The sequence below is a fragment of the Strix uralensis genome, chromosome 26 (genome assembly GCF_047716275.1).
Source record: "Strix uralensis isolate ZFMK-TIS-50842 chromosome 26, bStrUra1, whole genome shotgun sequence".
In the NCBI taxonomy this organism is placed as follows: Eukaryota; Metazoa; Chordata; class Aves; order Strigiformes; family Strigidae; genus Strix; species Strix uralensis.
This window is the reverse complement of record NC_133997.1, coordinates 5807386-5825290: the sequence shown is the minus strand read 5'-3', so window position 1 is coordinate 5825290 and position 17905 is coordinate 5807386. Positions and strand designations below refer to the sequence as shown.

At 50.5% G+C, this 17905-nt stretch overlaps 1 protein-coding gene across 1 annotated transcript in view; it reads left to right on the top strand.

The window, feature by feature from the left end:
• Positions 1–273: 273 nt before the first annotated feature.
• Positions 274–17905, top strand: part of LOC141954839 (protein CEPU-1) — a 355475-nt gene continuing 337843 nt past the window's right edge. Inside the window, exon 1 of the mRNA XM_074894804.1 lies at positions 274–582. Coding sequence (XP_074750905.1) covers positions 507–582 — 76 coding nt within the window. The 5' untranslated portion in view covers positions 274–506. The remainder of the gene's footprint in view (positions 583–17905) is intronic.

The window sequence follows — 17905 nt, the reverse complement described above, 5'->3', positions numbered from 1 at the left end:
GTCACCCCCCTTTCCCCAAGAGGGGAAGGGCAGTGGTGGGGGAGCCCCCCGGTGCGGGTGCCAGTGGACGGGGGTGTGTGTGTGTGCAGATGCCGAAGGGGGGGTGCGGGTGCCGGGGGGGGGGGGGGGGGGGGGGTGCGGGGGGGCCCGCAGCCAATGAGTGCGGCGCGGGGGAGGGCTGCGTGCGCGGCCGGCGGCGTGTTGCAGCCGGGCGGCGTGTGCGGGCCGGAGCGGCGGGCACGGCAGCGCCTGTCCCTCGCACCTTGCAACCCCTTCCAACCCCCCCTTCCCCCCCTTTTTTTTATTTTTTTTTTTTTCCCTCCCCCACCCTGCGGTGCCTTTTTTCCTTCCTTCCCCCCCCCCCTCCCCCTTTTCCTTCCTGCGCTTTGCTCCGGGAAACGCTGGATTTTAAACCTCTCCCCGGCAGGCAGTGAAGGGGGGGGGGGGGGGGGAGGGGGGGGGGAAGGAGAGGAGAGGAAAGGAAAAAACGCAGCCCGCGGTGAAACATGGCCCAGGCGAAAATGCACCACCCCGTCTCTTGGGTGATCTTCGCCGGGATGGCCGCTCTCCTCCTCTCCCAAGGTAGGGCCGGGCGGGGATGCTGCGGGGATGCGGGCGGGGGGTGCGCGGCCCCACTTGGGCGGGGGGGGGGGGGCTGTGGGGGGGACTGAGGAACCCTCCCGAAGCGGGGGCAGAGCTGGGAGAGGGTCCCCAGCTGTTAAGTTGCGGGGGGTGCGGATGCGGGTACGGCACGGCTGCATCTCCCTATTCGTGCCCCCGCCTCCCCCGGGGCACCGGGCTGTGGGGGAACTTCTCCCATGGCGCAGCAGCCCCCGTGCTGATTTTTTTTTTTTTTTTCGGGGGCGGGGGGGAAGCCGGTGCCGACAGACTCAGCCATCTCAACTTAGTTCCTGCAGGAGCAATGCATCCAACAGGCTGGGGGTGGTTTGGGGGGGCCCCCTCTGTGCTGCGTCCCCCCCCCCCCCCCCCCCCCCCCACTTTGCATTGCCGGACCCGTCTGCAAGGTCGTCCCAAAAACTCGGTGCAGCCCCGGCTCCTGCCCGTCCTCCCCCCCCCCCGCCCCGGGCTGGGGAGTTGGGAAGTCCTTGTCCAGCCTGTCCCGGCTGCCTGCCCACCCCCCCTGGGGATGGTGCTTCGCTGGCGGGGGGGGCTGTGCGAAAAAGAGCAAAAAGCAAGGGGAGAAGGGGGGGGGGGGGGGGGGGGGGGGGGGGGAAGGGAGGAGGCAGGAGCCAGCCCCATCTGGCCGGGAGCGCCGAGCCTGTCAGCTCGCGTTAGTCTCCTCGCAGCCATCTGGAGGGGCCGTGGGAGTGGGGTTATCTCGGGTGGGGGGCACATCCTGCACCGGGCCGCCCGTGAGGCTGGGAAGGGGAAATGCGCCCCGGGGATGAAAGCGGGGGGAGGAGGGGGGGGCTGCAATGCATCGTGGCCGGAGCGCGTCCAGCCCCATCGCGGGTGGTACCCGGGGCTTTGCGGGGGATGGAGGCACCCCTGTGTGTGTGGGGGTGATGTACCCCTGGGGGGGGTGTGGGGTGTGGATGCACCCTCCTGCGTGGGGGAAGGGAGAGCACCCCTGCGCTGCCCCGGTGCCCACCGAGGGCTGGGGACAGGGTTTGGGTACCCCCATGCCCAAATCCATCCCTGCCTGGTGTCACCCCCCCGCCTCCCCTCCAACCCTTTCAGCCGAAGTGCTCTGCAGGACTCGGGTGGGGTGTGAAGGCCCTGCCTGCGTGGGGCAGGGGCGCTGCCCGAGCCGGGCTGGGGGCTGGTGTGAGCCGGCGGAGCGGGGGGAGATGCCCGGCCGCCATCTCCGCTCAAACTTCTCTCTCCTGGGCAGGCTGGGCCCGCTCTTGCCGAGAGCCACCCCTGCCATATCGACCGGCGCGGGCTGCTTAGCATGCACAGCACACGCCAAGGCATTTCTCCTCTTCGCCTTCCTCCCTCTCTCCCTCCTCAAGCTCTCTCCTTCGCACAGGGTTGCTGCTTCCCCGCTCCTGCTGCTCGGGATGCTGGCATCCCCGCATCCCGGCTCCCGAGGGGGTTTTCTGGGGACGGGAGCCCTGACCCCCTCGGCTGCTGCCTCTGCGGGGAGCCCAGGATGGGGGCGAAACTGCCTTTCCCCTTCTTATTTCTCCTACCCAGAATTTCTGCTTCATTTATTTATTTATTTATTTTTGGTAATACTTGCCTTTGGCTCCTGACTTGGCTTCCTTGCAGTCTTACTCCCTGCCTCTGGTCATCTCTCATGCTTCCTCTCCCAGCTCCCATCAAAGCTTACAGATCAGAAAGTAGTTGGGTTTTTTTCCCTTATTTTTTATTCTCCTCGACAGCAGACCGGTGGGGAGGAATGCGCTGCCTCCCCAAGCAAAAAAAAAAATTCCCCCCTCTGCCTTGCAGGAGTCTGCTGTGGGTGCAAGAAGTCCCTGAGTCACCGCTGGGGTGGGGGGAAACCATAGACAACTTCACCAAATGGTTCCATTTCTCAAGTTTAGGTTTGTATACAAAAAGAAATAAAAAAGTGAACACAAGATTTTTTTTTTTTTTACAATGGTGAAGAAATTTCATTCCACCACCTAACTGTTAGACTATTATGCAATTGGCATATTGCACTGCGGGCTGGGGGGCGGGGGGACGACCCAGAGCAGAGCTGTGGGGTGCTGAGCAAAACTTTGCCCAGGGCAGCCTTCGGTAGCAAAAGGTTGGGGGCTTTTTTGGGCTGGGAGATGGGTATGCTGGGTTAGCGGAGGGAAGGACTCCCCCTGGGAGGTTTTCTTGCATAATTGTATTTAAAAGAGTCATTAAAAAAAATTTAAAAAAACATAAAGCAAAAATAATTTTGCTTTTTAACAAAAAACTTTGGGGGAGTTTTGAGAAACTGGGGGTGGTTCAGCCCCAAAGGCAGTATATAGGTATCCATGCATTGCCACATAGTTTCATGAACTCCTCTGATACAGTGGGTTTTTTTGAATTTCTAACTTTTCTCTCTTGCTTGTTACACAAAAGTGGAGCTGGCTTGTGTTTGAGAATGCGAAAATTATTGTCATGCAAGAAAACTGTGTTTTAGACAAATCTACTACAAATAGCTCAAGAGATCTGTGCTGCCCTCTGCAGCAGTTTATCAATACTCCAGGTCATTTACCTATTTACAGCCAAACAAACAATAAGAAGAGTGGTTTGTGAGTGTGCTTGAGAGTAAAATGGAGCGTCAAGTGGGATAATTCGCAAGTGCTTGACCATCTGCATTTGTGAAAACCTCCTGAAGTCCTCCAAGTTTTGCAGATTCACTGTTGGTTTTCTGGAAAGTGCCCCCAAACGGAGGGTTGTTGAGTGTCCTGACCTAGGAAAGAGCCATGCGAGCCCCAAAATTGCCCTTCTTAAGGGAGTTGTTGCCTCTGAGGTGTTGGTGGGAGAGACCAAGGCCGGGGCGCTTGCTCAGACGCTGCATCTCTGTGGGCAGGAGATGCGAGTGTCCATCCCGTGGCCAAAGGTCCAGCTTGCCTCGGGGAAAGGAGCTGGGAAGAGGGAGGCTACGAAGGGCTGGGATAGCCCCGGGCATCAGGAAATGAGTGGCTAGTTGGCAACACAACTCTCATTGTGTTTGCTATGTTTTTTTCCTGCACGATTTTTAAATAGCGCCAGCGAATATCTAGAGCGTATTTAAGGACCCAGCAGCAGTGTTTTCTCTTCCCTCTTTCCGTGTTTCAAAGTCTTGCCTGTGCCCGGTGTCCCTGACTCGCACCCACCTGGATTTCTTGAGGAAGAGGAGGGCTTGAGGAAGAATCCCCCCCCAGCACTTGGGAGTGGAAGAGAGAAGAAAACTCTTTACTCAACCATGCGTAAAAGGATTAACCAGGCTAAAAGGTCATAGAAGATTTAGCTGGGCCTTTAGCATCAGTAAGCCAAGAATTATGGGAATTTGATTTACAAATTAGCATAAAGACCTTATTCTAATAAGCATACAAGCTGAAATAGGTATGTAAAATAATAGCATATGTCAACATCATACACGGAGTGTTTCTCATCCGAAAGAATTATTCGCTCTGTCAATGCGGCTGGGTTGCAGATAACTCCCCAACGGAGACACGGGCTGCGCTCGGGTGTGATGAAAAGGCTGGATCTGGCCTGGAGATGTGGCTGCAGGGAGGAGCAGGCGGCTGCTTCCCCTCGGAAAGGGCAGAATTTGGGAACTCTGCGTGGGTCGGGGCTGTGCATCCTGGGAGGACTCTTTCTTGGCGGAGACGGGAGGGGAAACCTTCTGGCAGTTCATGCAAGAAGGTAATTGCGTTAATGAATGTGTATAAGAAAAATTATGTGTATCGACATCTTTCTGTGAATACCCGGATTTATTGTTCCCTGGGGAAAATATTGGATGTGACTTCATGGTGGATAATAGTTACCGTGCAGGTCAATAAAATGTGATATTCACCCCAACAGCAGAAAATAGCTATTTAATAGGTAATAACAGTAATAATCAATACCTACATGATTAGATAACCCAGTTATGTGTAGTACATAAAAGGAGGGGAATGCGTTCTGGTTACTCAATGGCCTGATTTGGAGTGTTGCTGAACATCTGTCATTCCTGTTGATTTTAACTGAAGCTGCAAGCAGGTACCCGGCACCTTTGGAAATCAGGCCACCACATGGGATTAATTGGCACATTTTTTTAAGACTCAGCAGAGTAAATGAGAACCCAAGCAGACCTTTGCCACTGGGAAGATGCTTTTGAAAGCAAGGCCGCGTTGCACAAGAACGTGGGATGGCACCCAAAATGCTGGGTCGACGCTTCGGATCTCGGTTTGGTCGGTGACTTTGCCGTGGGCGCTCTGTGCAGTGTTGTACGTGGGGTTTTCCACGTGTGGCGTATCACTGCTTCCCTGGGAGCATCCCCCCGTTGATTTGGTCACGCGGTGGTGAGCTAGTAGAATACAGCGAGGAGTAAACTTGCGGTTGCTCTATGCTGTGTGTATGGAGAGATCTCTATCAGAAGAGTCGTCATTTGTAATGAGACAGCTGATAGCGTGGCGTGATGGGGAACATGTGCTGGAGTTGGTTCATGCTGTAGCTGCAATAGGTTTAGGAGCCCCAGTTGAGGCATAGAGATGTGTGAGGTCCTGTGCGTGCTGCCACATGTTTCAGGGCGTGTGCTTGCTTGCTGTTCTTAAAATGCAGGGAGGAAGAAGGTGGCTGTGGTTATCTATGGTGGGACACATGAGGAGGCGATGAAGCAGACCTGGGTTGCATGGCTGAGGAGGTATGGGGCTGGGACTCATTGGTAGGCCAAGAGGAGGCGAATATGAGTTTGACAAGTGGAGAAGATCAAGTGGTAGCTGTGAGCTTGGAAAAAAAAAAATCTCTAGTACAACTAGACTTCTGAAGCATCATAGGGACCATCCCAACCAGCTCAAAACAGACTTGCCAATCCCTGTTTACAAGACTTGCTTCTGGGTGCTTTGGAGGCTGCAACCAGTTTTGGGATGTCGTAGCGTGTAGCAAAAGCTGCTTTTTCTTTATCCATGTAGGCATTTTGACCATCACAGTAAGCCTGGCTTACGTTTTTTCTGTCTTCCTCTTGTGCCAAACGTGATTTGTGCATGAGACGAGTGCATTCAGTATTGGAAGTGTCTGCTTCGTGTATTCTTTTCTTGCAGCTTTTGCTTAAAAATATCCATATTGTGATTCCCCCATATTGTATTTTTTCCCTATGGGGGAAAAAAATTGATCATTTGACAGATCTGGGTCAAGTTAGCAAGCAGGGTTTGCTGTTTTCTGTGATAAACCGGGGTGGAGGTGGAGGGGGAGAGCTCACCAGCTTGCTTCCCAGGCAACTCGCAGTCAGACAGCGGAGGTGGGCTCCAGCCTTCCTCCGCAGCATGTGAAGCACCACATGGGGAGTATCTTTCTGGCCTTGGAGATCGTTAAAAAAAAAAAAAAAAAAAAAAAAACAAAAAAAAAACCAAAACCAAAAACAACAAAAAAAAACCACCACAAAAACCAAACAAACCAAAAAAACCCCCTCTTTTGCATGTGTCTTTCCTTCCCAAACTTCAGTAGTGGCGGGAAAGGGGAAAATTCTCTTTGCTTGTTCGCCAGTTGAAGGGATGCCTTACCAGAGCAAAGCTTTAAAGAGGGTAAATATGACTCTTTTTTGGCGTTACTGGTAGTGCTTCTTTGATGTGCAGTGGCAAATTTCCCGTTAGACTCCGTGGGACCCAAACATGATCCATCTCAGCTGTTCATGGCAAAGGCTCGCAGCTGCCTTGGAGCTGCAACTTGGACTTGGAGTTAAGCTCTTTGTTTCAAATAGGGGCCAAAAGGAGCAAGGTGCCAGGTTTTGGGATTCTGTAGCGGAAGTCCAAGCTGTACTGCTGTCTCCCATTTTCAGCCAGCATCCTGCACCTCCTCACGTGGGTCTTTCCATGCCTTTAAGTAGCTTTTATAGGCAAAACCCGAAGTTGCTGAGGGTGAGCTCTCTGTCGCTGCATCCCCTGGGGCACCCCAATCCCAGTCGGAGCACCCTGATCCCCAGGGGCCTCCAGCCCTTTTGTGGGTGCTGGTGCCGTCCTCTGGCCATCACACACCCCGTGCTCCCGGCACGCTTGGAGCCATGGCTGCTAACCCGGAGGAGCTAGCCACCTCCCTTCCTCCTTCCTGAAGCATGCACCTTGCTCTTGGTTAATAATAAATCAGAGGTGCTGCCTTTGCCGTGCTCTGTTATCTCCCGCCATGAAGGATATCATGGTTTTTTGATGCGCTTACAGTTAATATGTTCAATGCTGAAAGCTGTTGTAAATTAATTGACCTCTTGACCCCCTTGTCCTGTTGACTGTTCCCACTAAAGACAGTGTTGGGTTCTTGGCATCCTCCCCCCGCCGTTTTTCCCTTCCTCTGACTCCTCCGCCTCCCGCATGCTTTGCTTACTAATCAGGGGGAGCCGAAAAAGGCCCTCTCTGAGCAGGGCTTCATCCAGCCGAGGAGCTGCGGCTCCGAAATCCTTTGTAGCAGCTGTGCGGGGAAGCCAGGATCCCGAGGACCCATGGTGCATAAATTACTGCTGGTTGGAGTATTCCCTGTGCAGCACCGGGGAGGCGGTGCTGGAAGCTGGCATGGCATCCCCCTCCTTCCCCCGGGGACAGGGACAGAGCCATGTAGCTGCTGCCAAGCTAAAAAGTCACGGTGAGGCCCTGAGGACCTCCTGGAGGTGGGTGGACCTCAGCATCAGTAGGGTGCAAGGGTGCTCAGCACCTCTATCCACCTAGTGAGCTCTGGCTCATGCCAAGCCCTTAATTTTGGAGCTGCAGTGGCTTGTGGGGAGGATGGGAGTGGGTCCTCAACGAAGGTTTGCTGAGAAGGGGCAGAAAAAGATGCTGTGAGCCTGGAGGTCCTGGACTGGGATGTGGGTCCTGAGTTCATGTCCTTTGCTCATCCTGCAGGGATTTGGCCTCATTGCATGGTCCTTCCCCTTCCTTGCTTGGCCATGCACTCCATGAGGATACCAGCTGTCCTTCCCTTCTTCTGTCTGGCCTAGCTAACCTGGATTTAGGGGTCTTCCCCCCCCACTATATAATTATACATCACTGAGCATGGGGAAACCCTCATTTAGCTTGGAAAGGAGCTTGTGATACTCGGCCCATGTGGCTGGTTTGCATCCTCCTGTGACTCGCGATGGGAGACAGCAGCTGCTAAAAAGTGGGAAATGCCACAGGAAATTGTGTAATATTAGAAATGAAGCGGAGTGGGGGTTTTATTTATTCCAAAATGGAATAAAGTAGAACAATTGAAAATTCCCAGTGAAAGTAAATTCTGGGAAAAATATGCATTGATTTTTTTGAAGTATTTTTGTTCTGATTCGGAGCTTGCAGAAACTTTACAAAGTTGTGAAGTGATTTCAAACAGAAAAAAAGAGATCCGAAGGCTGTATTCCAGCGGTATCAAAAGAGCCTGGAGTCTTGAGCCTAGCTACACTTTTTTTTATTGTTATTTCTTCAAAACAGATCCTTTGCTAATGTTTTGATTTTGCCAGAAACAGCATTCTTGATTTAAAGAACTGGTTTGAAAGCCACATCTGACCTGCCTCATTGGAAGCATGACAGGCACTTGAAGCAAAGCAAGGTTCATTAATATTGTAATATTATCTTGCAGTTTAAGTGTTGGGTTTTTTTCCCCCCCATCTTGTGGGAGTTATCTAGTGAATAGCACTAAGTTCCTGGGTTGGTTTGGTTGTTTTCTAGCTTTTATTATCTTTCTGCAGGACAGATGGTATTTATAGATCAGAGGGTGCCTGCGTTAGACTTTTTTTTTTTGAGAAGTCAATCCCCAAAGCCAGCACCGGGGTTTTTGATAGCGGGCCAAGGCACGGGAGAGTGGCAGGGCTGGCTGGCAAGAGGTGAAATTGGATTTAGCGTGAGTGACACGTCTCTTAATGAAGCCCTTTCTGGAACAAGGCTGGCGAGGAGCGGGAGCCATTAGAGGCCGGTGGGTAATGGCGAAGCCAAAACCACGTTGTCATTGAAGACCACATTTAAAAAATTGTATTATTTATTGTTTACCTTTTTGTGCAGCTTTTCTGCGTGTCAGCGGTTCCCATTGTACGTTTTGGGCTTCAAAACCTGACATCACATTAGCAGCCGGCTCCAAAGCCCCCAAATAATGCATAAACTATGATTATTCCTTCTGATCCACTTGTGTTTATGTAAATGGCTTGAAAAGCGGTTTTCAGCTTATTTCAGAAGCTTAAGGGATTCATACCAAGCCTATTATTGAAAAATCAGAAAGTGAAAAGCAACTTCTGAGACAAGGAATTAGCAACTCAATGGCAGCGTATGTACCGCTGGCTGTACAGGATCCGGCTGTACCGCAGATGGGAATTCCCCCAGGATTCAAAATTTTAAACATGGGAACTCCCCCAGGATTTGAAAATTCAAACGCGTGGCAACAGGTTGTCGGGCTTTGCGGGGAGGGGGGGCTCGAAGGAGGATTGCAGTTACTCCAGAGGGGCGAGGGTCTGGGGTGGGAGGCTGGGGAGGGGGCTGGGCTGCAAACCACTGGTGGTGCTGGTGTTGGTGATCAGGTTTTTTTGGCGGATGGTGTGTGTGAGGAGCGTTGCTGGCTGCAAAAGCCGCCGGCTGCTTGGCTGATAACCCTGGCTCTGGATCACATGTGTCCCCAGCGTGGCTGTCCCTGCCATGGGCGAGCCTTTTCCCTCTGTCCCATGAGAGATGGGAGCAGGTGCAAAACATCTTTGGGGCACTGGCCCCTTCTAGCCAGCCCTGCAGCATCTCATCCCTCCTCTCCTGCTGCTTTTTTTTTTTCCTGGTTTGGTCCCTTTCCCCCTTCCTTATGTTAATTTCCCACCTGAGCACCAAGTACTTTATAAATAGCAAATCTGAAATGAATTTCCTAGCAGCAATCATTATCTCCCTCGACAGCCATTAAACATTCACACAAGCAGAGCAAAATGACAAAGGGGATTGATTTTTACAGTATGTTGGGGGGAGGTAGGAGAAAGGAAATATGTTGACAAGGCTTTTTCCCCCCCCAGCTCTACTCTCCCCTCCTTTCCAGATCCTCTACCTTGAGGAATTTAAAGTCACACAGCAACTCCTTTTTGCCACCAGGTTGGAAGGGGGTGGGAGAGTGCAAAGTTAGAAATAAATAAAAATAAATTTTATTTTTTTTTTAAAAAAAGCCCTATTCCCTTCTTCAGCCCTTGCAAGCCTCGCTCCAGTCGGTTGGCTGCGTGCGACTGGTAAACATGAAGTTAGTTACGTGGCCCTGGCTGCTGGGATGAATATGTCAGAGTTAATGCCTCCGAAGATGGAGGGGTGGGCTGGAGGGGGTGGGGGGGGTCCAATCTCCGCAGCCTTCTCAGCAGAATAAATGTGTTGATGCAATAGTTGGGAGCCGGCGAGCTGCTGCCGTATGAGGCACTGTAGCTGAAAATTTAACTTTGATTTCAATTTTCATATTTGTCAGCAATAATTAGATTCAAGAAATGTTTTTGCCGCTGTTCTAAAATACTAATAAGTAGGAGCCTTTGTAGTATGGCTAATGGAGTCTTTTTTTTTCCTAGTGGGCTAGAAAAATTCCATTAAAGGGAAAAGTCATACTATATTACCGTGCTTCAACATGCATTGACTTTGCTGCCACAGGAATATATCTGCGCTGGGAGACAGTGGTCCTCGCTTCGAACTGCGGGGATGGGGCTGGTGTCCCACAACCCTGATCTGATGGGGCTTCCAGGGGAGGGCTGGTGCGGGGTGGGGGGGGGGGGGGTGATGCTCTTTGGGGCAGCTGGAGGCTTTTGAAATGCTCTGAGATGTTGCGGTGGTAGCCTGGTTCTTGTCCAGCCTGTTTGCTGTGATAATTGTTTTTTTTTTTTGGTGTTGCAAATTCCTGTGGGGTTTAAAGCCTTAGATCAATTAGGGGTCTCCCCTTGTTGGCTCTGCCCAAGACAGAAAGCCCCCTTTTCCCCCCTCCCCACCCTGCTGTCTGGATTTCCCTGGCGGCATGTGCCAGGTTTTATCCCAGAGCAACGCCGGAAAGAAAGGTGATATTAAATTTGCTGGCGATATGCACAGCAAATGGGGGAAGCTCTAAGTTGTGTCATTCTCAAGTTACTTCAGCCTATTAAGCAAACAAAAGCACTTGTGGAGTGAGAAATGGAAATGGCCAACACAGCCCGATTAATCCTGGATGTACAATTCCATTAATAAGCCAGCTTTTAATAGGTGGCTCTTTCCAGGAGCTGCTGGGACTAAGAATTGATGTATTCACTGTAATTGTATTGCAACTAATAGGATATGAAGAAAATTGTATGGAGAACCTGTTCCTTTGCCACCGTTTTCCAATCAGTTGAAATAATGCTCCCCCCTGGAAGAGCCCAGTGAGGTAATGATACTTAAATCTAAATAGGAACAGGAATATTTTTAATTTCGGTGGCAGGGATTTTAGCTTGTGCTTTTGCTTGCCCATAGAGCGGGCAGAAGCTGAAACAGCAGTTAGCAAAAATGCTGGAGAAAATAGGGATCCCAATCCCAATGGAGATGCTGTGTGGCTGGATACTGGGACTGCTGCGATGGGATGTGGCAGCTGATGCTGGGAGCTATATTGGGTCTGGGAGCTTCCAGCTCCATCTGGGGAGTTAAGGGGGGGTTTTCTGGGTGCCCAGGCACGGGGCTGCCCCTCTGGCATCTCACTCGGAGCCTTTTGTTCTCTCCATTGGCAGCCAGAGGAGCCTTTACCCTCCGTAGTCGAAGTGGTTTGCTGGGAGAGCTCGTTAATGAGCCTGAGGTCCTCACTTCATTCATCCCCTGTATTTATTCAGACCCACAATCCCAGGGCTCTGACCGTTTGCTTGATACTCTCTTTGCAATGAACTTTTGTTTCCATACCCTTGCAAAAACTCACCTCAAGCCTTACGGAGCAAACGTACCTTTGTGGCTGCAACTCTGGGTCCCCGTGGGTATTGGGAGAGGGATTTGGGCTTTTATGGATGAACATCTCTCTAAGGGCTCTTGCAGGAACAGCATGATGATGCTGTTGGTGCTGCAAATCCCAGCTGGGCTGGTGGGTCATGCCCAGCAGTGCCCCGGGATGCAGATCTCCATCATATCAATGCAATTGTGGAATAATGCACATTAAAGCGTGAGAAAATCTTAACCGTAAGAGCTGACAGATTCAAAATCCAGGCAGCCAGGATTATTGCAGCAGTTGCTTTGCTAATGGGCTGGGGAATTTGGAGAAGTTCACAGCCACTTTTTTGTCTGTTCATCACTGCTGGCCACTGGTTTGGGGTTGTTTGTTTTTCACTCCTCCTCCCTATTTGTATGCATGCTCTGACCCTTCTTTGGTAGCAGGCTAGAGAGTAAATATAAAGGGGAGGGAAAAGAAAGGAGGAAAAAAAAAATAGAGCCAAGGCACAGTTCAGCTCAAATCCCTGAGGAAACAGATGTGATTGCCTTACAGAAATGGTTCCAATAAGGCCAGAAAGGAATATTGCTTTTATAGCTTTTGGGATATAAAACATTTAGAAAATGTGATTGACTGGCAGGGCCTAATTTATCATTTACCCATTTCTTTCTCCATCCTCGTATCCACCCAAACAAAGAAGTATGCTCAGACTCATTTCCTCTTTTTCACTTTCTGTCTCTCCTGCACATAACACATGTGCAAACCCATATTTCCTTGCACACCGAGCCATGTGCATGCACACGCAGGCACGTGTTCCCATGTGCTCCTGCCTCCTTGTCCCTCTGCCTGTGTCATGGATTTATCATCATTCTGCTAAGCACTCCAACTCCTGTGGCTATTTATAATTAATGCTCAGAAACCTGCCAATCCATTTAATGACACTAGGAGGTCATGGCCTCCCTTATAGCTTCCCATTAATCATCATTAGAACAGTTCTGGGTTTTTTTACTTTCTTTTAAAATGTTAATTCACCTTTATAATGCTCCTTTCAGCTCTGACTGTAAAGGGAGACTCTGTAGTGACTCCAGACTGTCTTGCAAGTGTGTGCAGGTGAAAGGCGCAGTGGGACAATTGCACTTGATAAAGTCTCTTGGATGTCTCCCGCTGGAATGAATTACACTCACAAACTCTGCGAGATGGGATTTCTTCACTGCCCTCTGCTGCCTGCTCCTCGCAGTGATGCTGGCATCGCTCTCCCTCCCTCCCAGCTCCATCTCTGGTACCACCGAGCCCCGAGACCCTACCCCTGTGCCGCTGGGAACTGTCGCAGCAAGCTGTTCCTGGAGGGGAATAAACTCATCGATGCTGGCGCAGAGCTTGGTAGGGCCGTGTGTGCCCTGCCAGGCTGTGCTTGGGCATGGCTTTGCTGGGCAAACTTGCTTTGGCATAAGGTGGCCTCACGCGTAGTTTGGTTTTACAGGGTGGTGGTTGTTGCATCCCCTTGGCATCTTGGTTTGGGTGGAGCGTCAAACTTGTCCCTTGTGAAGGTTAAAAATCCCAGTTCCCAGAGAGTAGGGTTGCTCACAGGGGTGCGTCCATCTCCTTTTCTTTCCCGCTGCCGCCCTGGAAAGAGGAAACCCCCAGCCCTTACCCTGTATCCCAAAGCACCCGCTGTCGTCATCACAGCCCCAGACCCTCAGGGAGCCGATGCAACGGCACAGCAGAGGGGGCTTAGCAGAGATGTCAAGCGGCAGCTTGGAGTAAGGAAAGCTCCGGGTGCAATCTGGTAGCTTTTGGCAAGCAACAGCTCCTCTTAAATAGCCCTCTCTTGACTTGCTGTTGGAAGCAATCGTCCCCTCTCTGAAGTCAATCTGCGCTTGCCATTAACGGGAACGGGTCCAAAGCGGTGCATGTCTGATCCGCGTTCTGGTTTGGATCCTTTTGGGAGGGGTCCCTGGTGTTGATGGTGCACAGCTTTGCAGGAGTTTGCTGCGAGGCACGGCACCACGTGAACGGCTTCTCTGATGGATCTCCTGGAGACTTTCCGTAACCCTGGGTGATAAACCCACAAAGCAACCCATGACCCTTGCTCTGTGATCGCGTGTGGCTCGGCAGCACCGACACGCAGCCCCTTTGGTGGGAAGCACGCACAGCCCCACGTGGGCTTGGGATGGGTGAAGATTCATGCTGGCCTCTCTTTTTGGGTGAAACAGGATCACTCCTGCTCCTTTGGGGACTTCTGGTCGTGGTGAGAGCCAAGCCCAGCCCCGTTTCTCTGAGTAAACACGCCAGCAGCATTTGGCTTAATGAACTGTGGCTTTTAATAAATGGCTCTTATCTTGCTGAAGTGCTGCTAAATTGTCAGGATTTAAAATTAGCCTAATAGATTTGCGGGCGATGTTTTATTCACTGGTTAGTTGGAAAGAGACAGAGAGAGGGGGAGAGACGGCTCCACCCAATTCTCCCTGTATTATACAAGAGTTATTTATTTGTTTGGGCCGAAGGGGAAATGTTCTGGATTAATGTACGATGCCTCAGCACCTGACTTAATGAGAATTTAGAGGCCTATCCCAAACTGATAGTCTCCAATTAATCACTCAGTGGCCCCTCTGCTTTGCTGTCCCTGGAATATATTTTTTTCAAAGTGGTGGTTGGGTTGTGGTACCCGCTGCTACTTGCCAGGAGAGGGGGACAGGGACGGACTAGGGAGGGATTTGAGTGCTGTGGTGTCTTACAGGACTGCTCCTTGCAGCTTTGCTTCATGTTGACGTTGAAGTAGAGCTGGTATATCCTTGTCTATACCATAGGTATACCTGTGCAACCTGTGTTCTTGAGCATAAAGTTGAACTGGTCCTTGCCCAACTTCTGATACATCCTGTGAACTTGCCTGAGCCACTTTGTGCCTTTATTTCTTTTGGCAACGCGGAGCCAGTTACGATCCTGTTGACAGTTTGGAGACATATGGAGAATCAAGGCAGAACAGTGTTTTATAATAGAGTAATATGGGATCTGGTTGGGATGAAAGATGCCAGGGAAATGTCAATCACTATCATTATCCTAACAAACTGCTGTACCTGCAGAGATAATAATAATATTTAGCAATTATATAGCACCTAACAAGCTCAAACAGCACAGACAGAAGCTAATTAAATCTCCCAAGACTTGCTTTGGGTGGGTGTTTTCCGAAGAGTGTGGACCAGCTTCTGCCCAGAGGGTTTTGTGCAAAGCTCAGTGCGTTTCTCCCCCGTTTCACAGGTGGGGAAATGTCGAGGTCCTACTGAAAATCCTTGCTAAGGGCGAGCCTGAGCTCGGGAGCAGACTCGCAGTGAGGGCAGTGGGCAGTCTCGGCGCTGCATTGTGCTGTTGGCTCTGTTTGCAAGAGCATTGTGTTGCCTTGACTTGATGACCTAGATAGCCAAAGGTGCTCAGATGCTCAACGTAGCGGTGTGCTCATTGCTTCTCCTTTATGAAATCAGGGAGAGCTTGGGTGCTGGGCACCCAAATGAGGACCCTGCCAGTATCCCTTGGTGGTGCAGATGGTTTGCAGGGCTGGATGGTCAACGGTGCATTTTCTCCCTTGTTTTTCTGGCTTGCTGGGCTGCTGCTGTTTCCCCCTTGGTTCATCATTCCCCTGCCCAACCTGCATCCCTCCTGAGAAACCTTTTTGGAAGGTGATACTTCTCAACCAGCATCCCAGGTTTGGCTGGGGTATCTGAGATCACAGTGATTGAAAGCAAGACTTGCAGTTTTTCTCGATTTGTGTTCTTCTCACCTTGCCCTTTCTGGAAAGCAGCAGCTGAAATATGTGAGTGCTTGGATCCAGCTGGGATCCTCGGCCCCTGCCCAGCAGCGTGCTACTCCAGCCCGGTGAGGCAGCGGTCTCCCTGTGACTTTGTGAAGGTCAGCGTTCATGTCTGAAGTGGGGCTGGTAGTAGCAATGCATGATGCACAGTGTCGGCCATAAAGGAAATATTGTATATAAAAGATAAGTTTTCTTTTTTTCCCTTTCTTGTGGCAGAGGAACAAGGCGCCGGGTTCATTTAGCATTCATAAAGTCTTGCTTTGGAAACGCCTTTAAGTACTGCTGAGGGAGACTTGAAGGAGCGTGTTTGAGAGTCAAATGCACATCTCCTTGGGCTCTCCTTTCATCTGCTTTAAAAAACACAATCTTTTTTTTTTTAATCTTTTTTCCCCCTCTGTAAAAATACTAATCTTCTCCAACAGCAGCAGACACCCAGGGTGCAGGCGCTCGGCAATTAGTTCAGTGAACAGAATAAGCGAGGAGCAGAGGGAAGGGGAGACTCAGCCAAGTGCCGGGAGGACGGCGAAATGCAGCCTGCTAATTAGGAGGCAGCACAGCACGGAGCAGGGGGACAGCGCCTGGTTAATTCAGGTGCTAAGTTGTGATGTGTGTCGTCTGCCTGGGTGATAACATGCTTGCTGGAACACCAAAGTTGTCCTCAGGGGATGCTGGGTTGACCTTTGGCGGAGAGGAGCACCTAGAAGGGGGTTTAGGTCTTGGTCTGGAACCTGAAACCAAGTGATGAAAGAGCCCAGGGAGGATGAGGTGAGGATGATGCATGCAGTTTGGCTAGATTTACAACCTAGCAAGCCTATTCCCAACTCTAAGCTGGCCACGAGTCTCTGTTGGGAGGAACATGTGGAGGTTTTGGCTTGAGTCCTCCCTGGACTCCTGGCCAACAAGAGGAGAGGAGTGGCTGTCCTCCAGAGGCTGGGCTCTCCCAGCAGAAAGTCATCGTGTTGGACTTCCATGTCAGCGTGGAAATTCAACAGCCAATTCCTGGTATCGTCGCAGGAGCTGAGACAGAAGGAGCAAACATGAAGAGAGAAGAAAGCAACAAGTGTTGTCATCACCCAACTTTCTTCAGATTGTGAAGAGCCAGCTTTGTGAGAAGTGTCAGATGGGCAGAAGTTCAGCTCAGCCCCTTCTTTTGGCTGAAACTTTTCTCGTCCTTGAAATCTCTCTCCTTTGCTCTTCACTTGAGGGAAGGGGATTTATTGCAATGAAATATGTTGTCTTGTGGCTTTTTATGAAAACAGCACATGTCACTGCCCCTGTTTCCTGGAGCCAAAGGATGTGGCTGGATTTCAAAAAGAAAAGGACTGGATGATTTCATTATTGCTAACAACTGTTCCCACCAAGATAAGGACAGTCTAATCACATTCCCTGTGCAGAAGTACCAAGGGAACCAAAAGGGAACGTTTCCATTTGATTTTCCGTGTTGTCTTCTGTGTTTTGGTCATCTTTGGTACCGTGTGGTGCCAGAAGCAGACTGTGAGGTTAAATGTGCTTGTGGGGGGAGTCAAGGCAGCAATATGTGGGGGAGTGTTACAGTTATCAGGGCACTGGTGTTTCAGGTTGGAGATGCTCTGCCAGCAGCAGCCTCTGTCCGACCTCACGCATGGATTTATTTCACTGACTGCCCGCAGTCAGGGCTTGAGCTCTGCTGTCCCAAACTCCTTGAGCAAAATGAACTGATGATGGAGGCTTCGCACTGAGCAGAGACGTAGTTTTTCAGTCTTTTTATTTGCAAGTCCCCCAGAAGTGTCACCGCCCTCCAAAAAATTAGAGCTTTTTGCCAATCGGTTTGCTTCTCGACTACGTTTTGCAGACTCCTGATAAAGATACCCCTGAGAACTGATCTGTAGCTGGAAATTACCTCTGCAATGAGCACGCTCCATCTTGTACTGCCGAGAGATGATGTTGACCATAGAGCAAATCAAGTAGAGCCAGTTTGGCTCCAAACTGCCCACCCAAGAGATGGTGAGGACTGGGGGAGAGCAGAGCCAAGAGGTGGAGGTGGGGCAAGTTTCAGCTGTGCCCTCTAATGCTCTCTTCTTCTGCCTTCACGGAGCTGAGCTGCCACGTGTCCCTGCTGAAAAGGTTCGTGTTGCAGGGAAGGAACTCTCTAGGCTTTGATTTGTCTTGTAGCAAGAGATAACATTATCATCTTGTCCTTTTAATGATTTGAGGACAGAATGTTTTTCACATCAATTTATCTATCTCTGTAGCCCTGATTCTTCTCTCATGCTGCTAGCGGGTGGATATTGTAAAAATCCGGTGCAAGCGAAAGGGATGAAGTAACTTGGTCTTCTTCCTCACCCTCCCCTAGCTTCCATGCCCTTGGCACTTAGGAGCTTCGTAAAGGCACTAATTGATCGATCCTGTTAACGCAGTCAGCGAGGAGTTGTCATTTGGCGAGCAAAGTGGGGTGCTCACTTCTGGAGTAGAGGGTCACCGATTCAGGTCCCAGCAGCGACCACCCAAAGAGAAAAGATGACTTATAATTACATTCATAATTGAAAGTGATTAATGGTAGCAAAAGAACTTCGAGCGATTTCTTGTAATTAAATACTAATTTTAATTCCTTTGCAGTGCTGAGCACCATATTTGCTTTACTGGTGATATTTATGGCTGCGCCTTAGCACAGTTTAATATCTTAAAAATACATGC